The sequence below is a fragment of the Nelumbo nucifera genome, chromosome 2 (genome assembly GCF_055504915.1).
Source record: "Nelumbo nucifera cultivar China Antique chromosome 2, China Antique-T2T, whole genome shotgun sequence".
Lineage (NCBI taxonomy): Eukaryota > Viridiplantae > Streptophyta > Magnoliopsida > Proteales > Nelumbonaceae > Nelumbo > Nelumbo nucifera.
This window is the reverse complement of record NC_142650.1, coordinates 30219277-30243564: the sequence shown is the minus strand read 5'-3', so window position 1 is coordinate 30243564 and position 24288 is coordinate 30219277. Positions and strand designations below refer to the sequence as shown.

The window sequence follows — 24288 nt, the reverse complement described above, 5'->3', positions numbered from 1 at the left end:
CTATTCCACAAATGGCCCTATCCATGTTCACTCCCCTCCCCCCACCATACAAGGTTCTGAGAGCTGTGGGGGCCTAGGTTGTGATAAGTAAGGGTGTCAATGGACTGGTTTTGGATTGGACTCGTCCAGTCCAAAATCAATTTGAATGGATTAGACAAGCCAACAAAACATATTGGACTAGACCAATCCAGTCCAATATATTTATTAGATTGGATTAAACCTGGTCCGTCCGTAACAAATTTATATTAGATTGGATTGGATTAAGCCAATATCTGTTCCATTGATATAAGATAAGAATATATGTACCAATGGACCGGGTTTAGGTTGAAACCAATCTATATCAAAATGAATTTGATCTGATTGGACGGTCCATATATTGAATTGGACCACTCCAAATTGGTCAAAACATTCATTGGATTGGATTGGACTGGACCTGATCCATTTATAATGGACTTACGAAATCCAGTCCAATAAACACCCCTGGTGATAGGAGTACTGTTGGGCCCTTTCATCAGAACGTAGCGTCCTAGCAAACAGATAAGCCAAATAACTCCAGCTTCCATCCAATGAGTGAAAGTAACAGAAAAATAACCACCTGCAGTGCTATTTCTAAAATTTTTTTTAAAAAAAAAAAGGAACCCATCTCCATTTTGATAATTTCTAAGATGCGCAACACCAGGTTTGTGTAGCTCTTTCTTCCTTGATTCATCAAAATAAGAATAATAATCTCCTTGAGCAATGGAGTGAATTGCCATTGTGAAAGTGGCATTGCTGATATTCATGTACAAATGAGAGTTGATTGCTAGAAACGGATTAGTTATTACAGAGATTAACTAGGATTAATCAAAATAGCATCTATCATTTGGCACCCAATCCTCGGGATTTTGGGAGCCTGACTGCAACCAATGGGTTAACCATACCTTGTGAATCTCTGCCCAAGCCCATGCCCTCGACGAAGCCCATCTTTGCCATCATCTTTGATCCAAACCCTTTCGTGTGCTTCTCAAAAGCCCTAAATTGTTCAGGTTTGGATCTGACAGTGTCATCATCGGTTTTTGAAAAGTTCACACCTAATCCTAGTGATTTGGGACGTTTAATAGCTTCTATAGGCTCCACCATTCCTTGGCCATCTTTTCCCAGCCCTCCCCCTTCAACAAATCCCATCTTTGCCATCATCTTTGACCCAAACCCTTTCGTGTGCTTCTCAAAAGCCCTAAATTGTTCAGGTTTGAATCTGACAGTGTCATCATCGGTTTTTGAAAAGTTCACACCTAATCCTAGTGATTTGGGACGTTTAATAGCTTCTATAGGCTCCACCATTCCTTGGCCATCTTTTCCCAGCCCTCCCCCTTCAACAAATCCCATCTTGGTCATCATCTTTGATCCAAATCCCCTTGTGTGCATCTCAAATGCTCCTAACTTGGAGGAGTTTGAGACATCCTTGCTTTCAATAGAGCTGTTATTCTTATTTGATTCAGGGGTTGTAATCTCCTCCACAACATCAACCCGCATGACTCCACTTGAGATAAACGACACTGGTTGATTGGCATACAAGGGGCCTCGTCTCCCGGTACGCTTCCTCCCACTTGGCTCATTGCTGCCGAGGTGGTTGGCCAACTTCTTTGACTTCCTTGGAAAAGACTGATGTGATCCTGGTGGACTTGAACCACTCAACTTCGTGACCTTTTTAGTTCTGCTTCTCTCAAATGTTTTAGGTTCTTCATTGACTGCAAAATCACCATACTCGTCCCCAACTCCCAGTAGCTGAAATTCATGATAAACAATAAAGGTCTTAACATTTTGAGACCAACTGGAAATTAAGAGAATCAAGTCTATCAAAAAATGTATTTGATATCAATATATTTTTAACAAAAGATGTGTATCTAGCATGTGTTCATGTTTTCAACTTCTAAGTGGCCACAATACAATTTAAATCACTTTAACCACCTTTTACTTACTAATCTTATCATTACAATCCACAATCCAGGTGACATAACATGTTTGGATTTCAACTGTGGAACCAAACCCAAAAGGCTTTGTGGCAATGCAAAATGCCACACCTTTTTAAATCTCAGGTCTAGCCCAATGCCTATTTTTTCACGGTCCTGATTCCATCAAGAAGCTATTAGGTGCTAATTCTTAATAGTTCCTCTAGGTGCTGATTCCTAGAGAAGCCTAGTGAAATTTCTGGGTTATTTTATCTTCCTTTTTTTTTATTTTGTATTTTGCAGACTTACCTTTCTCAGAATTGTTATCTTAGAAGAGAAAGAAGCATTATAAGGGAATGGCCTCCATAACAAGGGTATTCAGTTTTCTGAAATCTGGCAATCAGACACTAGACGTATCAGAGACACCAAAACTTCCATATGAGCTCGTGTTATTAGCATGTATCTTTTATTTTAACTACTATTTTTACAACATTCGTAATTTTACTGTCGAATAACCTGTATCAGTATTGAACGGAGGTGCATTTGTGTCCCTTTGAATGCTACATAGAATACTGTTTTGGCAAGACAATAAAAAGAATAAAAAATATGATATATGCAATTAAAAATATTTGTCAACAAGAGTAATGGGATTGGAACAGGTTAGACATGTACACTTGATCAACAAACCAAAGAAAGTTCATCAGATATGTAGAATACAGATACCTTTTCCAAGCGGAGTTTATCAGCTGAAGATGGCAAGCAAGTATGCCCAGTTCGTGTAATTGTGACAAATCTGAAAGTGGGGTAAAAAAAGTCATTCCAATAATGAAGATTAACCATAAAGTTCACTGTCACTGTGTACCCTCATATGTACTATTTGCAAAGAATGGGTGATGGACAAAACTATTAGCACAATATCACAAGTTCCACGTCTAAAACTGCTGGAAATGGCTGATTAAAGCCACAAAGGTAATCAAGTTATCAAGGGGCATATCACCTCAACATGCAAAACACCGAGACTAGTAAATTTGACAGTCTTGAGTATGTACAACTCGTAGACCTTTATCATGTTCATAAGTTCCTGACTGACAAAGTAAATGAGTTAATTTACATGTCTAATCTTAAACCGCATGCAGGTGCAGCAAACAATATTCCAACCCCTGAAAATAAAAAATAAAAAAAATTGATCACTTTAAAGGAGAACGATAATAAAAGAGAGTGGAGGGGGAAGAAAATTATGATTTCCCTTATGTGTCAATTTTTCTTGATTCTAATTTTTAGTACTGTATTTATCTGATCATTGGAAGGAACGAGAACAAATAATGCTATTATTAGCTTCTCAAAGGAAATCGAGATGGCTCCATGGTTCTCAAGTGAAACAGAGATGAATACAACTACATTTCAACACTAGTCCAAAGTTTGCAGGGAACGTGCAGAAACACCTTAGGGAAAAAATACAGGTAAAACAAAAGCAATTCAGTAGAAGTGTATCATGTCAATTAAGCATTTCTAAGCTCCCTAGTCCTTTCAGTAGTATTTGGGGCAACACTTCTAGGGCATTAACCATTACATGCTAACTCTGCCCAGCAAGTTACCCCAGATAGATTGATAAAAAAGATAATCATGTAATAAAATTACTGGCAGTGTCTTGGTTTTATTCTTTCAATATGGTTAAATAATTCAAAACAAATCAGCAGTCTGTTCAGTGCACTGTAGGGGTAAGTCCGCTGGCTGTTTCTTTGGGGTTTAGTAGGTCTCATGGCATTCTTCAGGATCTTGTTTTTACATGGCTGTTTTTTCTTTTTTTTATTGAAGTTGGATTACGGAGTACACTGAGGGTTCTTTTTTTTTTTATTGGGTCCAGAGTGATATTTTTTTATGTTGCTTGTATGGGTTTTCTCCATTTTCCACGTTCTTATTACCAAATATCATTGATAGTTGGGGAAAATTTGCAAAACCCTGAGGATCCAGGAAAATGGGTGGGAAAAACTGCATTAGAACAAGCATAGTTTAGCAACAATCTTTAATAGTAATAGATTCAATTCATAATCCTGTGATTAAGTTGTATTATGCCCCTCTAATAGATTTCGCAGGATCCTTGCAAAGATTGCTTAACATGTAAAAGAATCTAAACTTTTTGAGATCCTTTTGTGGGGATGGGGTGAAGAAGATAAATTTCAGGTTAATGATGGTTATTTTTGTAATGATTCAGTCCCATCTCCAACCCAACCAAGTATTGTACATTACCGAGGACATTTTTCAGAAGGATGGTCACATTTCCGTTTTTAGTTCTTAGTTTAAAACTTCACGTATGAAAAGTTATTTGATCAAGGGTTCAGCATGTTTTCTTCTTCCCTCTGTTTTCTTTTCTAATCTGTACTTCAGATGAAATCAATCACCTTTAATGAAGAAAATTGAAAAGAGGTAGAAGGATAACCAAGCCACAATCAACTAACATGACTGAAGAAATCAACCATGACGCCAGAAACAGGATTTTTCATTTGCCAACTGGGAGTCATTATTATATGTTACTTTGTAACCCTATCTTCCATAATTCTATTAGGCCCATTTTTACAAAACCCCTTGTTTTAAAAGGAAAGATAAACCCTACTTTTTTTCAGCAAAGACCTATCATTCCCCAAGTTTGAGAGAATGTCTCCAACTACAACACATCCAAAGTAACAAATCTAGGTGGAAGAAACCTTAGATCAACAAATAGATCAAACATAGTGAGTTGAGTAATAGCACTACAAACAACAATATTCTCTGAATCAAGGAAAATAACTATGAAAAGAGGGGGAAAAAGAACAATGGTTTAATACCTCTTCTTGCCAGAACCTTGACAACCACTCCGTAAGCGATAAATTGATGCCAGCTTTTGTACCTAAATATATTCAGTAACAATTATATACTAAACTAGAAGATTGATAAAAGAACAGAGAATATTGTAATAGATACAGCAAAGAAAACAAAACAGAAAATTAAAAAAAAAAAGTTACTATATATGTTTTGTGAGTCAACACAAGTCTCTCATAGTTGTCCTAGGCAACAAGGCGCCCTTGGAGGCTCGCCTCACCTAAACACCAAGCAGTTTTGTATGTTGTGTTATAAAATACTTTTATATGCTTAATTTTTTAGATTATAATTATAAATGGACATTATTAAACTAAAATATTCGTTTTGTGTGTTTATATAAGAATTCTTTTTATTATTTTCTTATTTTTTTAGGGTTTAATCAACACAAACATTGCTAACTGCTGTATTGAACCCTCAAAGACTTCAAAACCTGAAACAGTAAGGAAGAACTAAAAATTTTGTTTAATCAACACATTTTCTTCTTCTTATTTCACCTTTTCTTTTCTTCTTTTCCTATAACAAAAATAGGGGTTCAGCCCCTATTTTTTTTGAATTTTTTTTTCTTTCTTCTCATGAATATGTTGATTTTCTATACTTTAACATGAAATATATGCTTTTCTTATGAAAATTATGGATAATTATTAAGGAAATATGGTTATAGAACCTAGGGAACTACCCTAGGATATATTTTCTTTAATTAAGAAAGTCCATTGCCCGGGCACCTGCCTAGGCAACAAGGCACACCCCTGTTGCCTTGGCACCTTGAAAACTGTGGTGTCTCTGTGCGTGTGTGTGTGTGTGTGTGTGTGTGAGAGAGAGAGAGAGAGAGAGAGACAGAGAAAGCACTAAATCTTTTTTATTGTCAACAATGAATTTATCAATTCATAATCAAAGATAAGCACATTAGCAGAACAAGAACCCCTTGACCCCAGAACAGGGCAGCAGCAATGTTTAAAAGGTGTAATGCTCATTTTGAGGGGTACACAGCATGCCTCATCTATGCCCCCAGTGCACCTTACCTGGCTCATTGCCATGTTATAATGAACTAAACTTAAATTTGATCTTGATTAGGTAATATATTATGTTCTACGATGATATGATGTTTAGGATTGAACAGTTTAGCCTATAATAGAACTTTAACACAAGGCTATAATCCTTATATTTTTTGATAATTGAATATAATCCTTATATTAATAACATGTTTTCTAAAATATATTCAATTAAGTTAATAGGTTTTCTGAAATATATTATTTCTTTCAAAATTTAGACTTGCATATTCTTGTATATTAAGTTTCCGTTTTTCGTTCTTTTCAAAAAGTGGCACCTCACTCCTGACCTTGCACCTTACACCTCAGGCTCTAGTATTGCTTTTAAAGCACTAGGCTGCATACAATAAAACTTCAAAATTCACCAACCCACTCAACAGTAGATAGAGTTACCCCCAGGAAATGCATTAAACTAAGGACAAAATACAAAGAACTACCCTGTACTTTGGAGGTATTGAGACTTAGGTCCCCGAACTTTCATTTGCAACAGAGAGCTACCCTATATTTTCAGATTCCAACACTCTGAACTCTGTTCCCATCAACACTCTGCACACTTATTTTTATGAGACCATTTTACCCTCCTTTAATGTTGGCTGGCAGATGTTCTACCTTTTTCAACTCTCCTTTGTCTCTCTCTTAAGCAAATGATATGAAAAAAGAAAAAAAAAAGAATACAAAAAGTTCAAAACCTGGGTTTTGGAGATGCAACGAAAAGAGAGGGTAAATGGTCTCATCAAAATTCAAAACTGATGGAATACTATAACAGCGGGAGCAGAGTACTGGAATCAAAAGTAGAGGGCAGCTCCCTGTCACAAATGAAAGTGTCGGGACCTAAGTGTCACTATCCCCAAAGTACAGGGTAATTCTTTGTATTTTACCCTTAAACTAAATATGAGAATACAATAGAAACATTAAAGAGTTTGATTTAGTGATAGCAGTAGTGGCATTTGTCTTGCTGATGAAAAACCAAAAACAAATAGACTAAATGAATGATGGCTTAGAACCAACAGCTTAATTGAAGTGTCACATCCAACAAGAAAAATCACCACTAAATTTTTTTATCAATATAAAAGAATCACCATTATGTTCACAAAGCAAAATTATTATCAACACAATCAAGACCACTTGTGTTATTAGACATAGAAGAAGACATGCCTAAGAAGGTTCAAACCATTGATATTACCAAACAATAGTTACAAAATTTCAGTAATTTTTTAGTGGAAAATTAATTTCAATAAATATAAATTTATTTTTTATATTTTCAGTAATTTTGATATTTACTATAACTTTTGAGCAATATTTAGTGATTTTGTTAATTTAGCGAAACTTAAATTATAAAACTTCCAATTTTTCAAATAAATAATTGGAAATTTTTAATAATTTCCATAAGTATTGGATACTACATTTATAATTACCATAATTAATGGAACTATATTTATGGGTTTGCGGGGTGTTATAGGTTTAGGGGATGACTCCTAGGGTAGGAATGGCAATGGGCCAGTTCGGGGCGGGGATCATACTCCCAATCCCGACCTCAAGTTTTAAATTAGTCCCTGTCAAAAATTCTAGCCTGCATCCCTGGTCCTCAACAGAGAGGGTTTCCCCATCAGGGACCTGAATCCCTGAATTTTTAATTAAAAGTTTGTTTTTAGAAAGGTATTTATTTAAAATAAAGGTAAAAATAAAATGCAAACAATATTTTAAATATATTTTGATATATATAATATAAATAATATATTATTTATATATTAGTCCCTGTCAAAAATTTTAGCCTGCATCCCCAGTCCTCAACAAAGAGGGCTTCCCCATCAGGGACCTGAGTCCCTGAATTTTGTAATTAAAAGTTTGTTTTTAGAAGGGTATTTATTTAAAATAAAAGTAAAAATAAAATGCAAATAATATTTTAAATATATTTTGATATATAATATAAATAATATTATATATTTAATATAATATATACACATATATTTAATATATATAGTTGGGGTTGGGATGGGGTGTGGACTTCACTCCCTCTCCCGACGTCCCCAATCAGGTATTCCTATTAATTCCATCCCCACCCTATCTCCACTAAGGCAATTCTCCATTCCACCCCTACCTGATCGGGGAAACCAGGTACTTGGCGGGGATGGAGAAAATTTCCATCCCTACCCCTAGGAAATGTAGCTCCATAGAACGATAAGTTTTAAGTCCAATTCTATGCATTGCACGGGGGCCCGCTAGTAACTAGATAAAAAAGGGCAGCCAAATCCACAAGGCTCTCACCAATGCAGGGTTTGGGTAGGAGAGATGTGCACAGCCTTACCCCAGCAGACACAGAGAGGCTGTTTCCAAGATTTGAGCTCTGTTCACCCAGGTTGCAATAGAGCAATCTAGCTATTGCACCAAGGCCCACCCTCAACCAGATAAATCCTTGCAGTATGATGCATTTCTGAAGTACTTCTTTACTTTGATAAAGCATAGAACAAATGTCCCATATGGTTGTGACAAGGCTTAGATGATAGAAGATGAAATACCACAAGCAACAAATGTTTTAAAACTAACTAAACAATCAAAAAGTTTTAAAACTAACAATGCCAAATAAAACGCTACATGGACATTTGTAATGGAATTTCTAATCTCACCTTTTTTTTGCTAAACTAATCTTGCCGTGTTAATTCTTCAGTTTAATAGAACCTAGGGAACCTTGTAGTCTATATAGGATCTGTCTTAACCTAATTCTAGATCATGAAAACCAAACAACAAATACAAGCATTAACCATGTGGCTTTTGGTCATATATCCTACACAGGTTCTAGTTGAGAAGTACCTGGGAACAATCATGTGAATGCATTGGTAGGAATGATAATATGTCGACCTCATTCAGGACCATCTGCCTTAATTTCTACAAAGTTAAAAGCATACAACTGTTAGCTACTCAAGAATGTGCATCCACTAAAACAGGCATAATGCAACTTACAATTAGAACTAGTAAAGCAAGCTAAAAAATTACTGGTTTCTCATGCAAAGGATGAAAATATAAATCTAGTTAAGTGACATAGAAGGAGCAACTTGTTGTGTGACGACATCTTCCAATATAGCATGAATAATAATAGTCGAAGACCCAGTAGCACTAATAGAAGTTCAGTTCTTACTGAAACCCTTGAACAACAAATTAATCCTTAGTATGCTGGAAATCATCTCATTGCTGTAGGGTGAAAAATTACAGGATTTAACACTGGTTTGGGTCAAATTGAGTTTACTGGTCTCAAAACTATGGAAAATAAGATCTATGTTTTCCCCCTGCTACTGGTATCTATAAATCCCAATTGATTGTTGTTGCTGATCAGAGAAAGAGGTGACCAAATTGCAAAACCAAAAAGAGAAAAGTTATAGTGCCAAAATTAGATCATTGAGCCCTGTTTCCTTGTGCTTTAGATCCAGCACAAACAACTAAGTAGTAAGTATCCTAAAGTACCTCACCAAGAATAGAAGGTTTTCTAGGCATTCCACCTAGAGAGAAAGCATGGCACCTTGTAAAGGTCAGGCATAAACTCCAAATAAAAGAAAACAAGCTAAAGGTAAACTTTTATTCTAAACTCCATAACCCCTTGTACAACAATAGTATGAACCTGAACAAACTTATTTCTATATTCTCAAGACCAATAAAATCTCAAGATATACCCATAGGAAAAAAATGCAGAACACTAATTAGTAAAAGACATTCCAAAAAATTCTTAATTCATTATTTTTTTTCAAAGTTAAAAACTAATCCATTTATAAGGATAAAATAGTAAGAAAACAAAAAAAAAAACAAATTCCGAAAAAAATGAGCTAGATCATAATCTTAACTCTTTTTTTATAAGTAAAAGTGGTTTTGGAACCTTTTTCTCTCCAATCAGTGCATTCATTCTTCACAAAAGACTTTTCCACAAAAACAACCCTTTGCATAAACATCAATCACATCCAAGGAATGGATGCTCTCCAGTAATAACTTTTTATCAAAATTAATCTTAAACCAACAAGAATTTATTCACGAATCCAGATAACCCAATGGTAAATCTCAATCATAGAACCAGATGTACAAAAATCAGCTATAAGGCCCATAACTCAATCAGTTCATGTTCAAACCACATGTGAATGGCTACTTTGTGCAAAATTTTCCAAAGGTTAGATCCATATCCAATTCACCCTTCCCAAGAGGCCCAGACCCTACATATCTAGGATCAACATTTCGGTAATGATTTTTTTTTTATCAGTAACAGAAAGCTTTCATTCATTTAAAAAAAAAGTTTAAAATACAATGGTGGGGGGAGGTAAACCCTCTTACCACACCCCCAAAAGGAAATTTACAGAGTAGCCCAAAACAATTGACTTCTTCCCACCCCCTGTTTGGCCAAAGCATCTGCAAATGAATTAGCACATCTTTTAACCCACCAGACATGCACATCCATTCCTTGGGACTTGGGTTAGCCACTTGAAATGCCTTCGTTCATTAATGTATGCCCATAACCCATCGTTTGCCTTCTCTATCCAGCCAGTTACCACTTGCGAATCTCCTTCGATAATCAACCTATTTATATTCAACTCCTTAGCCCTTTTTACCTCCTCCAAGAGGGAAAGAATTTCTGCTCTCATCAAAGTTGAGTTTGATAAAATCTTCCATCGGGGGGAGCTGGACATTGATTCTGCTAGGAGCCAAGACTGCTATTTCCTGCCAATTGTTCATGATGGTCTCTATTGAAGTATCCTCAAATAGGTTCATTGTTTTTACCCATTGTGCTACCCTCAAAGAAACCACTTCTATAATTGTGTCCCTGCTATTTCCTGCCAAGTGCACCTCCACAAGATTTTTCCCCTCTTTTTGATCCAGCTACCAACTGAATAGGTGAAGAGGCTTTGAATGATTGATGGGGGAGTCCACCTACAACCAAATAAAGAGAGAAACCACTCCCAAATAGATGAAATAAAAGGGTAGGATAATAAGTAAATGAGAGCAAGACTCACCATCGGCTTTACAAAGGGTACACCAGTGTGGGGACAAGCACCAAAAAGGTTTCTTTTTTAGAAGATGATCACAAGTATTAATTCTTTCCAAAGCTATTTCCCAACAGAGTGCTCCAACCCAGGTGGGACCAGTCTTCCCCACACTTCTTTAGAAGGGAAGGGAAAGGCAAGAGTAAGAGAAGAATGGGTCAGGGCATTGAAAAAGGAGGCACAACTGAAAGAGCCAGAAGAGGAAAGGGTCCAAATTCGGGAATCCCCCTTTGATGGTTCTAAGAAAACCTTTTGAAGTACATCAGGGACCACCAGTGTTTTAAAAGCGAAAGGTGCAAGGGCCATTTTGTGCTTGAGGCACAAGGCACAAGGCGAAGCGCGCACCTTTTTGAGGCAAGGCACAATTAAAAAAAAAGTCAAAAATCCAAAAAAAAAAAGTCAATTCAAAAAAAAACATAATATTAATAAAAATATAAACTTAAATTTTAAAATAAATGTTTTAAAAAACCTACTATCTAAAACTAAAATACATAAATATAATATGTAAAGAATATTCAAATGAGAATTTAAAAATGAAATCAAACATATAAAACATTTTCAAGCATATAAAACCCACAATCTCTCTTTTCTTAATTAAATCAAATAGCTAATGTGACATATTACATTCCTAATTCTACGAGCCGCCTTTGTGCCACGTCCCTCGAGGCAAACCCAAACAAGTCCATGTTAGGGTCTTAAATTCTGAGTTTTCACACAAAAAATAAAGATTTTATAGTTTTAATTGCTTTTAAGAAGATATTTTATTAGGATGAATGAATGGACAGCATTACCAAATAGGGGGTTCTCGAAGCTTCAGTGGGGACCACACCAACTCCATCTCAGATTCTCTGAGACCTCGTCTGAAACCCAAATCCCAATTAAGCTGATGTCCTGGGCCAACAGAAGAAACTAAAGATGAGGTAGTTATGTTTTTGTACCTAGAAAGAGAGAACAGGAAAGGGAATTGATCCTTAAGTGGTGTCTTCCCCACCCACACATGTTCCCAGAACCTTACCATATTTCCAGAACACAAATTATACTTGACAAAGGGTGAAAAACAAGGAAGAATGGCATGGATGGCTTTCCAAGGTGCTGTTGCTGATGCTCTAGCCAAAATTCCTTCGTCCCAGTCATCTACCGTCAGCCCATAAATGCTCTTAATCACTTTTGTCCACAGTTTGTCTTGATCCACCTGAAATCTCCATAACCACTTACCCAACAAGGTTCCAAATGTTTCCAATTCCTAGACCCCCTAGCTCCTTACTTCTAATCACCATTTCCCATCTCACCCTATGATCCCTCTTTTCCTCTCCTGGTTCCCATAAGAAATCCCTCGTTATCTTCTCCAGCCTTCTACAAATCCCTACAGGCATCCTAAAGACCGAAAGAAAATAGACTGGCAGATTTGCAATGTTGATTTGATCAATGTAATTCTTCCGCCCATCGATAGATAATTCCTTTTCCAAGAAGCAAGCCTTTTTGAGAATCTATCCACCACCGGGTTCCAAAAAGTCACGCTTCTAGGGTTGCCCCCTAGAGGTAAACCCAAATAATTCATAGGCCACTGACATACCTCACAAGTCACAACCCAATATTGTAGCACATTCAATTACTTCTTCATCTTCCATGTTGATATCTACCACGCAAGTCTTATTGAAGTTAACTTTCAGATTTGTCATTTTCTCAAAGACTTGTATCACCTCCTACATATTCCTCACCCAACTTCCGCCCATCGATAGATAATTCCTTTTCCAAGAGGCAAGCCTTTTTGAGAATCTATCCACCACCGGGTTCCAAAAAGTCACGCTTCTAGGGTTGCCCCCTAGAGGTAAACCCAAATAATTCATAGGCCACTGACATACCTCACAAGTCACAACCCAATATTGTTGCACATTCAATTACTTCTTCATCTTCCATGTTGATATCTACCACACAAGTCTTATTGAAGTTAACTTTCAGATTTGTCATTTTCTCAAAGACTTGTATCTCCTCCTACATATTCCTCACCCAACTTAGATCACCTCCCTTACAGAATAGGACAGTATCATCGGCAAATTGCAAATGAGTAATAGGCACTCTTTCTCTTCCCACTCTCCAACCTCTCACCAAACCCCTTAAATCTGCTCTCTAGAAAAGAATTCCTAGCACTTCTGCTACTAGAGTGAATAAGAACGGAGAGAGAGGGTCCCATAACTCATTTTGGTAATGATCCTTCATAACAAGCTTGTTGGATGAGTAATGGAAAACCTCTCTAACAGAACTAAGGCCCATAACTCATTTGGGATATGTTCAAATCATACAATATAAGGCTTGTTGAATAGGTAATGGAATAACGTTTCCGATAACAGCAAGACCAAGCCCAAGTATTGAAACCTCAAATTTGGACTACAAGTGACAGAGTGGGGAAGGTTCTGTCCATTTTTAAGTTGGGGTCCAAGTAATTGACCAATGATTTTGAATACAATTTTTCTTCAATTCCTAAAATGATCTCATTTTGAAAACAATGGGCCCGTTTGGCGCGTCTTTCCGCACGGCCTTTTGGCTGTTTATAAGCCAAGCAGACTGATTTTCGGTCTACTTCCGTTTGGTGCGCGGAAGATCTAGCCACCAAAAGCTGGAGCGTCGAAAAGACACGAAAAGCCCATTTTGGGCTGATTTCGGGAAGCTCTAAATGAAGCTTTTCACGTCTTTCGCGTTTTATTCTCGCGCGGAAAGACACGGAAAGACGTGTGTCTACCAAACGTGCTTCGGGCTGCTCAGATCTTCATGCAAAAGCTCAATGCGTCTTTTGACTATCAAAACTACCAGAAGATCTTCCCAAAAAAGATGCGCCAAACGGGCCCAATATCTATAGAATATAGCACAAAAAAAATATTATTTCAATTGAGTTCATTTCCAAAAGGCAAGAAATGGAAATGCCATGAACAATAAATGGAATAAATTCATCTTGCCATTGTTTCACTTTCACCATAGCCTCTAAGACAGAGCTTAAAGTTTACTTTAGTTAAAGGAAAATAACATTAAAAACACCTCCCAAACAAAAAAGAAAAGAAAAAGCAAGAATGGACCTAAACAAAAAGATTTAGGGGCTGTTACTTGCTGTAATGGTAAAATCTCTATCAAGCATGAGAAAACGGATTCAAGTCTGAGAGAGGCCACTTTGTGTGAAAAAACACCAAAAGATTAGGACTGTATCCAGTTCACCCCTCCCAAGACACCAGATAGCAGGGACCAACATTTGGTTATGGCCTTTTTTATCTAAACGAAAAGGTTTGACTAGCAAAACCTTGATCAAGCTCAAGAGACCACAGCTCAAATAAGCAATAAATCACTCCTTGCACATTCAACATCATAAAATAACAATTACAAGAAATCTTACAAACATACGGCTGTTTAAAAACCCTACAAACCACACAAGACAATTAAATCACCCAATTAGCCCACTTGTATTATTATATATAGCCAAGGTTCAAAGTATGAATACCCTCAATACAAGAAATTGACATATCGAGAGTTTTGATAGACCGATATTCTTTCTCTGTATAATTGTTTTTATTTGACAATTTAACAGTAGTCATCACATCGCCGCCATTTAACATATAAAACAATTGAAACAACCCAACTCTGCTGTATTAGCACATCGATGACCCTGAAAATCAATATGATACTTTGACCCTTACATACAACCATATAATTAAGGGTATGACAAATTTAAAACCATAAAGAGATGGAATGCAACATGCTTGTCAAATTATATAAGTAAATTTTGAATTAAGCTCTAGATCAATCAAAAGTAAAATGTACAGAAAGAACAAAATACATCCAAAATCATCAATAACTATGCACTCAGAAAAAAAAAAAATCATAAAGCAACGCTTCTTACTGAATTTATTTGTTCAAGATCAACACCACGGCGCATCATTCTCTCTCGACGCTTTAGTGCAATTGTTTCTTTTCTATGTTTCTTTTTTGCACCTGAATCAAATGTGGAAAATGCATCTAAATGTCATAGACTAGGTATTTGATAATTGAATCTTTTGATCAATAAATTTCAAGAAATTCTCCAAACAACAATTGCAATAATGGCAAAGTGTAAAGCAAGATATTCAATGGTTGGATCAGATCAAGCATGCCATAATCTGAATATGTTTGCAACCAATCTCAATGGCCATCGCAATCAGACCAGGCCGTATGGATCCCAGACCTTGGACAATTTGCTGACATCAGGTCAGCTTGTTTGCTGACCAAATTACACTATCTACTGCCATCAGATAGACAGTTCTTTCCACACCTCAGGCCTTGAGTTGGATGAATACACCTTGTTTGGCTATGTGAAAGTTAAACAAAGGAAGAAGTGAATGAATATAAAGTTTTTGTTCTTTCCCATTTTTCCTTCCAATTGTTGTTATTCTTAGCAAATGGTTGGTACAAAAGCACCATTAAATCCAGAAGCAGAAAGTGAAGAACTTGTACCCACCCTTGCATCATCTCAATAAATAAAATCAAGATTCAAACTGTATCTTGGCTTGCTTTTTTTTATTTTTAGTTTTTTTTTTCAAACTGGTTTAGAGGGGTCGGTTTAAGGCCCGTCTACCCCCTGAACCAGGTCAGACCCTGAAACACCCCCTGTAGGGGCGTATTAGGAGGCCACTAATACGATACGTATCGGCCGATAAACAAGGAGCTGTGCAGTGCCCAATCAAGGAGCTGTGCAGTGCCCAATCAAGAACTGTACATCTTCTAAATTGTACACCCTGTGTGCATAGATACAAAAAGAGCTCCAGAATTACAAAAAGAGCTATATGGTATATTCCCGAATCGTTTGTCTTCCTACCCATCCTACCCCAAAATACTTTACATAAATTTTCCTTGTGACAAACTTATTTCCAAACAGCCTTTTGTTTCCTTCCGTCCATATTGTCCAAACCACTATAGCTGGTCCTACTCCCCCATATTGTCCAATGCTGCAGCGCCGCTAATAGATTTTCTGAGAAACCGAACTGAGCTTAAAATAGACCTAAAAACTTTGCCCAAAGGATTCGAGCAACTCTACAGTGGATCAATAGGTGATCTGAATCTTCTGAAGCTTCCCCACACATTATGCACCTGCTAGGCAGCACACTCAGTCCTCTCCTAGCCAAAACCTCCACTGCCAAAACACTTGCCCAACACTGCCACCCATAATAGAAAAGCAGCTTTTGGAGGGGCTGTGGTATTCCACACTACAGCTTCTGGGTAATCCACCATCTCTGCCTCCGTGAGCTTATTATAGAAGGATCATACTGAGAAAATTCCTGGTTTATCCCACTTCCAATTTCTCTTATCCCTACTCATGAATCCAGGAGCTATGCCAGATAGCTGCTGCGTCATCTCCATCCACTGCTCAATCTCCCAGTCATTTAGATTCATTCTAAACACCGGACACCAAACTGCTGTATCTCCTACCCAAGAGAAGCCTCAGCAACCAAGCAGTCTTTACTTTGAGCAATCTCATAGAGGTTATGGTAGTTCTGATTAAGAGGATGATCCCCACACCAAGTATCAGTCCAGAATTTGATTTTTGAGCCATCTCCCACAGTATACCTGATTCCTTTTCTGAACTCCACAAGAGCTTTTTAAATTCTTTTCCACACGGCACACCCATAAGACATTCTTGACTCAGCTGGTTCCCAGTTTGAATCACCTGCACCATATTTAGCTAGAATAATCCTTCTCCATAAAGCATTAGGTTGTTCATTCCACCTCCAAAGCCACTTGGCAAGACAAGCTATATTGAACTTCCTTAGCTTCCTCACCCCCAAACCCTTTGCTTTCTTTGGACTACATACTTTGTTCCACTTGACTAGATGCAATTTTTTTTATCATTTTTTTATCAATTGACTAGATGCAATTTAAATTCATTCTTCCATCCATCCCACAGAAATTTTGCACTCTCTTTTCAATCATCTTAGCCATGTTGGCTGGAATGAGGAACAGGGATAATAGGTAAATCAATGAGAAGGGAGGAAAGAACACTTTTACTAAAACCACCTTCCCTCCCTTTGATAAGTATCTTCCTTTCCAATAGAGGTGGATTTGAGCCGAGCCAAGCCGAATAGTATGAGGCTCGAGCTTGGCTCAAGACTATTCTACAAGGCTCGAGCTCGAGCTCAGTTCGAGCCAGAACCTTGAACTCGAGCTTGGCTCGAGTCAAAAATTCATAAGCTCGAGCTCAGTTCGACTCGAGCTCGACTTTGAATAAAAATATTTTATAAAAATAAAAAATTATATATAAAAATATTTTTTATTTGATATTTAAAAAATTAAGAATTATAATAATTAATAATTATAATATTTTTATTATATATATTTTATTTTCTGTAATTTTATTATATATTATATATATTAAATATCAAATATATATATATATATATTCAAGACGGCTTGCGAGCCGAGCTCTAGTAGGCTTGAGCTCAGCTCGTTTCATAATCGAGCCAGTGAATTGGGCTCGAGCTCGGTTGAAACCGAGCTGAGCCGAGCTTTTCACGAGCCAAGCTCGAGCAGCTTGTGAAAAGCTCGGCTTGTTGCCACCCCTACTTTCCAGGATGCCAACCACCTTTCCACACTCTCCACTATGGGTTCCCAGATTTTCTTTGCATTGCATTGCTCCCCAAGGCATCCCCAAATACCTTGTTGGAAGCTTACCTAGTTTACAGCCCATACTACCTGCCAGTTGTGCCACATTCGCACCTTCCCCAACTGCCATGAGTTCACTCTTATGAAGGTTATCCTTGAGCCTTGATACAACCTCAAACCATGTGAGAATCATACAGATGGACTTCGTCTGCTTATTCGACACATCAGCAAAAAACAAAGTGTTATCTGCATATCGTAGCACTGCCATCCCTCCCTCCTCACCCACCCAGAAACCCTCCAAAAAACCTCCTTCAACTGCCCTGTACACCATTCTACTTAAAGCCTCCACAACACAAATGAACAACAAGGGGGAAAGGGGGTCCCCCTGCCTCAGTCCTCTCGAGCTGCACAATCTACCAACTGACTTCCCATTTATCAAGATTGAGAAGCTAACTGTTGTTATACAAACTTTCATTCAGTTCCCCCATTTCTTGCCCAAGTTAAATCTCTCTAGTGTGTAGTCCAAAAAGCCCCAGTTTACATGAACGTAGGCCTTTTCCAAATCCACTTTCATCAACACCCCCAGTGCCCCACTTCTCAACCTTGACTCAATCAGCTCATTTGCCACTAACACCCCATCTATAATCTGCCTCCCATCCACAAATGCATTCTGGCTTTCAGAGATTAGAAGGTCCATAACTCTAATCAGCCTCTTTGCCAGTACTTCTGCTAATATCTTGTAAACACTTCCTACCAAACTGATCGGCCTAAAGTCTCTTACCCCAGTTGCTCCTTTCTTTTTTGGGATTAAAGATATGAAGGTGGAGTTTAGGCTTCTTTCTAGTGCACTGTTGATGTGAAATTCTTCAAAAACCTTCACCAAATCACCCCCAATGTAACTCCAACTTCTCTTATAGAATTCCATTGTGTAACCATCCGGACCTGGTGCTTTATCTGCTTCCAACTCATTACTTACCTCTAACTTCTTCCTCAGTAAAGGCTACTTCCAGCAAGCTTGCTTCCTCTATAGTCAGTTGTCTGAAGTCCAACCCATCTAGTTTGAGCCTCCGTCTCCATCTTTCTCTAAAAACTTCCTGATAATAATTAACGATAGCCTCTTGTAGCCTATTTTCCTCCCCTTTACCTCTAATCTCTTAATACAATTATGCCGTCTTCTACCACTTGTCAATTTATGAAGGAAAGAAGTGTTTTAATCTCCCTATTTTAACCATAGACACCTAGACCTTTGTCTCCACTTAATCTCTTCTTGATAACAAATTTTGTCAAACTCTTGTTTGGCATTGAAGATTGAACCTCCGAAATTTCTCTTCCCCCAACAGGTCCCTTGTCTCTTTGGCCCTATCCACCCTTGATATTCTCTCCAAACGCTCCTTTTGCTTCCATCCCTTTGAAAGTCTGCTTGCTCCAAGTTTTTAGCTTTGTCTTCAAGTTAATCAGCTTTCTGCTAAACTTATGGCTTGCTAACCCTGTCTTCAAGTTAATCAGCTTTCTGCTAAACTTATGGCTTGCTAACCCTTCCACCCGATGCTCCTCCCACCACCTCTTCATTTTCTCCCTTAGACCCTCCTCCTCAAACCACATGTGCTCAAACCGAAAAGAAGGGTTCTTAACTGATGTGATTCCTCCACAATCTAGAAGGGTGGGGGAATGGTCAGACATCAGTTTAAGTAAAGCCTCCTAAGACAGACAAGGAAAAGAATCTTCCCAGGTTGTTCAGACTACAAAGTGATCCAACCCAGAATGGGTTGATTTTGATTGTTTGACCTAGTGTAGCTTGCCCCAATAAGTGGGTAAATCCACCAACTCCCATCAACTCATGAACTGAGCAAAGCTTCTTGTTCCCCTGTAGTTTCACTGCCCTCCCCTCTTCTCATGTAAGAGCCTAATGATAATCGTGTTGAAACTAGGCAGAAATTGAGAACTGCCCCTTGCCACCATCACCAATGAATCCCACACCAACAATAGCCCTCCAGCTATTCCCCTTGCCAGAAAGAAATCCCACTCACACTGTCTATCCCCCCCAAACGCTTCATACTATCTCTCCATCCAGAAACTCTAGCTTCGTCTGTTGTAAGCAAAGCACTGTGGGATTCCACTTTTTTAGGAACCCCCATACTACCACCCTTCTTCATCCCAAACTTAAACACTTAATGTTCCAAGAAATATTTTTAACCATTCCATAAGCTTAGACTTTAAAATGTCTTCTCCCTGCCCCACCACTCTTACTTTCCTTTTCGACCCCCTCTATTACCCTGAGCCGAGATCCCAGCCAATGTTATAAAAGCACAAGGCACAAAAAAGGCACAAGGGCCATTGCGCCCAAGGCAAGCGCCTTTTTGAAGCAAGGCATAAAAATACAAAAAAAAAAAGCTAAAAAATCAAAAAATATTAAACATAATATTAATAAAAAATATAAACTTAAATTTTAAAATAAATGTTTTAAAAAACCTATTATCTAAAATTAAAATATATAAACATAACATGTAAAGTGTATTCAAATAAAAAATTAAAAATAAAATCAAACATATAAAACATTTTCAAGCATGTAAAACCCACAATCTCTTGTTTCCTCAATTGCATTACTTCAAGTAGCTAATGTGATGTAAAACATATTACATTCCTGACTCTACGAGCCACCTTTGTGCCACGCCCCTCAAGGCAAGCCCAAACAAGTCCATGTTGGGGCTTAAATTCTTAGTTCTCACACAAAAAATAATGATTTTATAAGTTTAATTGCTTTTTAAGAAGATATTTCATTAGGATGAGAACTAAGAATTATAAAATCATTATTTTTTGTGTGAGAAATAAGAATTTAAGCCCCAAACATGGACTTGTTTGGGCTTGCCTCAAGGGGCGTGGTACGGAGGTCCGCCTGGCCCAGCCGCTAGGTCCAATAAAAGCAAAAAAAAACGTGAAATTTTCAAAAGGCGCACGCTTGAGCTGAGGCACAAGGTGCATCAGATGTACATCTAGGCACACCAAGTGTACACCTTTTGAAAGAGCTGCAGCTGAGACATAGGAAAGGCGCATACCCTAAAATGCACCTCACCTATGCGCCTAGGCGCGCCTTTTAAATCACTGCTCCCAGCTCTATCATTCAACCCCCGGGAGAACTTAAACAGCTCCAATCTGTTCTCCTTCCTTTCCTCCCCTTCTCCTCTATTGCTCTTCTCTTTATCTCTGCTAACAGTTGTACAGTCTCTGGCTCCATGCCTTCAAAACGGACTCCCAAAAACTCCCCAAAAGAAAACAATTTCAATAAAACCCAAGGAGAAATCCCTTCCTGTTCACTTGTTTGCAGATTTAACAGCACCCTTTCTCCATTTGAACTTTGTCCAGATTCTGCCTGTGGTCTGTTGGCATACGGTAGCTAGCAGCCTTATTTCTATCAATTCTTCTGCGCTCTGATAACCTCGTTGCCTATCCACTACTACTAGCTCGCCTCTGGAATCCGCACTCTGCTCACCTCCCTGAGACGGACAATTTGGCCTCTATTGTGCTCCTCCCCCTGCCTATCTTGGTCGGAGGACCACCCATTTCGTAAGAGTCTTGGGCCAGGCCCACTGCCTGAGAGGGATGATTTGGCAAGTACTTTCCTTTTTATATATTCTTTTCTGTCACATGTGTTTACTTCTAGTTAAAACAGTATTATTTGTCAAGCACATCAGCCCACAAAAGGGGGTAGAAAGGAAGGAGGGAGGAGAGTAATTGCCAACAACCTTTTCTTTTCAGTCAATACCTCATTTGTTTTCATAAGATAAAAAGTCCTTGGTTAATATTGTGCTGTAGCTTCCTGACCCCACCCTCAATCTTTCTTTTTCCTTTTTTTTCTGTATTGATACCACCTTCAATCTTATTTTAGCAGCTTTCTTTTTCTTATTTTCTTCAGCTGAATCCACCCAATTTTCATGAGAAAAAGTTCTGCCACGAAAATAAGGATAGAAACCTAGAACTATTTTCTACAAATTATCTCCAATTTGTCAAAGCAAGGTAAGTCTTTTTCTGGGTCACTATTCACTTTAGCTTTCACAAAGAAAGAAACTGGTTCCATATGCAATAAGAAGATTCCAGAAAGAAATTCCTAACCTTGTGTTTGGTTTGAAGGAGAAGGTAGGGAAAGGTAGGGAATCCTATACCTACCTTTTCTTTCAAATCAAGCACAGACTAAGAGTTCAAAAAAGTACTGTTTACAGATGAAATCTACTCTTTCAGACATATGAATTTCTTTTCTTTGGTCATTGCCAGTTCAGTTATTAATATTGCTTCTCATTTTTTTCTAATTTGTTAGTATTGTTTTTCTATATTGTGAATACAAATATTTTGCAGCTATTGTAGGATTGTTACTATTACTTGTTATATTGTGTATCTGTATTTGGTAACTTTAAGTCTTTAATAACTTAAATGAACTAAAATTAAAAAAGAAAGGTAATTTGGATTTTGGGCATACACCCCAAGGTTTAGGCAAAAACTGCTTCACATCAATACTTCAAACACTAAAACATATTTCCTCATGGAAAAACAAAACAATCCAAAGAAGAGCATTGGCATTGCATAATCTGAGATAGTAATAGACAAGGAAACTTGCTTACCTGGAACATTTCTGAATTTCTTACTCTTTTGACCCTCAACAGGCCAAGTCTGTGGAACCCTAACAGCATGCTTCTTTTTAGACAAAATTTTTCTAGAATCCTTCATAAATAAAAGATCATCCAGAATCAGTGACCCACCGTCCATTGCTCCAGCTCTATCAGACCCCTGATGAGCCTTTTTTCTTGATCTTGGCTTCATACCATATTCCTGAGATGAATTTTGCAGAGCAAGCCCTTCAAACATTTCTAAACTCTCATCACTGAGACTGCTGGAAGAACCATCTTCATCTGAGACATCCAAAGCTTGATCCACCAACCACTTGGAATTCATTAACTCATAGCTTCCACCAATTCCTTCCAAGTAATCTTCTGCAATCTCTTCATCAACATCAGAACCAGTAGCAGACGACATCCCCTCCAAATCATCACCTCCAGATGAGCCATCTGAGTCACTTTCCTCAGAAGAACCTGAGCTTCCTTCATCAACTGAATCTCTGTCATCATCTACAAACTCATCACTTTCCTCGTCCTCATCAGAAATGTCCTCCGTGTATAGTTTCATGCCTCCAATAGACAAAAAACCAGAATTCCTCTCAGAAGGTGAACCCTCGAATACAAAAACTTCACTCTTTTGACCACGTTGCTTGTGACTGGAACTCTTCCGAGTATTAGTTTCCTTTTCGGTAGAGGATGAATTGAATCCTAACCCTTCTCTCTCTTCCTCCTTCGCCGAGGAAGACCCAATTCCAGTCGGTGTCTCCTCCGGCTCATTGACAAACCCCAACCCTCTGTGAAAGCTCTCTCCCAGCACAAAATTCGACCCATATTCGTAAGTGTAATCCCCACCACATGACTTTGTGCAAGGCGTTTCATCTACATAGGCGACAACTTGTGTTTCCTTAGAATCAAGTAAAATAATGGGACGTGATTCATCTACATCACCACCTTTAACATTCCCATCAATACCTGATTCCAATCGCATAAGGTCCTGAAAACATTCAAAATTAACGAATCCAAAGACAAGCCAGATGTAAAAATACTTCAATTCCATTTCACGGTTGAAGACTATATATAATTAGGAGAAAAAGAAAGGATTTTGATTCGGAAAGGAAACAACTTACCTCAACATCAACAACTGGATATTCGTACCCAAAAGAATTTCCACTCGGTCTTCGAGATCCGTCCCGTGAATCAGAAGCCTCAGGCTTATCAAATTTGCTGGATTTCGATGCAGATTTACCATTGTCCCTTGGGGTTTTCCCTGCATGTTCCACATAGAAGGAAATCGAAAACAAGAAGAGACGAGAAGAAAATGGAACCTAGAACTCGTTCTAGGTTTTCAGAAAAGAAGAAGAGGGAAAGGAGAACCTCGGGCAGAACCGGGCGAAGAAGAATCGTTCTGCCATTCAGATAAGAAACCTCCATCAACGAAGAAAGCTCGACAAGAGCCTCCTCCCTTACTGATCTTCCTGCTTAACCTTCTCTTGCCGCCACCCATGGCGCACGTTAGCGAACCTCAACGTCACCCGCCGATCTGCAGGTGTAGGGTATAACTCTACAAAAGAGACGATAGGGGGAAGAAAGAGATCGCTTGATCTCTATTACCACCGCTAAAGAGAAATTTTCCTTTTTTGTCTTGACACGTGGCGTTAAAGCGTGGTACCGGGAAACACTTGTAACCAATCAAAAGAATTCTCGGTTCTTCGGGTATAGATTTTTTCATTTTTCCCTACTTTTGGGGATTGCAAAATTTTTTTTTTTTTCTGATAAAAACCAAAAGTGGCTAAGAAAGACGGGGTAGCACGTCCCCACAAATCGCTAAAACGAAAGAAAGAAAAAAGCAAAAGAAGGTTACAAAGATTAATTGAAACAGAATCTAGCTAGTAGACATGCCTAGGTGATACCTTTCTCGCATTTCTCATTCACTTCTCAACAGTGGAGAATGGCCTTTGCCGTTGTCACATGGTTAAGGCAGAAAATTATGAGATGGCCTTCAATAACTAGAGGGAAATCCCTGAAATTTATAGCTAAGTTATGGGCTTCCCGCGCAGCCCCAGCCTCAGCCTTATTAATGGAGGCAAGACCAGTTTATAGGCTTTGTAATGCAATACCTCACATGATGCATCAAAATTAATTTTAATTATTCCAATCTCAGGGGATTCCACCTAACTAACTTATAACAGTTAGAGGTATGCTGACTTTGGGTTCAGAATAAACT

The 24288-nt window shown here is 38.1% G+C and overlaps 1 protein-coding gene across 3 annotated transcripts; it reads right to left on the bottom strand.

Annotated features, from left to right (window-relative positions):
- Positions 1-680: 680 nt before the first annotated feature.
- Positions 681-24288, bottom strand: LOC104603377 (D111/G-patch domain-containing protein). 3 transcript variants are annotated; one of them, XM_088897820.1, is made up of 9 exons: positions 23439-24288; positions 23192-23331; positions 22071-23058; positions 14729-14820; positions 8639-8713; positions 4751-4812; positions 2926-3013; positions 2652-2721; positions 681-1764 (listed from the first exon to the last, which is right to left on the bottom strand). In XM_088897820.1, exons 1-8 carry the CDS (start codon positions 23566-23568, stop codon positions 2671-2673), a joined length of 1626 nt encoding a protein of 541 aa, XP_088753946.1. In that variant the 5' UTR covers positions 23569-24288; the 3' UTR covers positions 681-1764; positions 2652-2670. The 3 variants fall into 3 exon arrangements, with proteins under 3 accessions (XP_088753946.1, XP_010265699.2, XP_088753945.1); XM_010267397.3 differs by lacking the exon at positions 2926-3013; XM_088897819.1 differs by lacking the exons at positions 2926-3013; positions 8639-8713 and having other exon boundaries at positions 23439-24177.

What these genes read in the sequence shown, in the direction of transcription:
- LOC104603377 (XM_010267397.3), bottom strand. Translation starts at nt 23,568, where the DNA reads ATGGGTGGCGGCAAGAGAAGGTTAAGCAGGAAGATCAGTAAGGGAGGA. An exon ending in ATCTTGAACAAATAAATTCA is followed by an intron (nt 8,714 to 14,728) that starts GTAAGAAGCGTT and finishes TTAACTTTGTAG; the next exon opens with AAATTAAGGCAGATGGTCCT. An exon ending in ATAAACTCCGCTTGGAAAAG is followed by an intron (nt 1,765 to 2,651) that starts GTATCTGTATTC and finishes CATGAATTTCAG; the next exon opens with CTACTGGGAGTTGGGGACGA.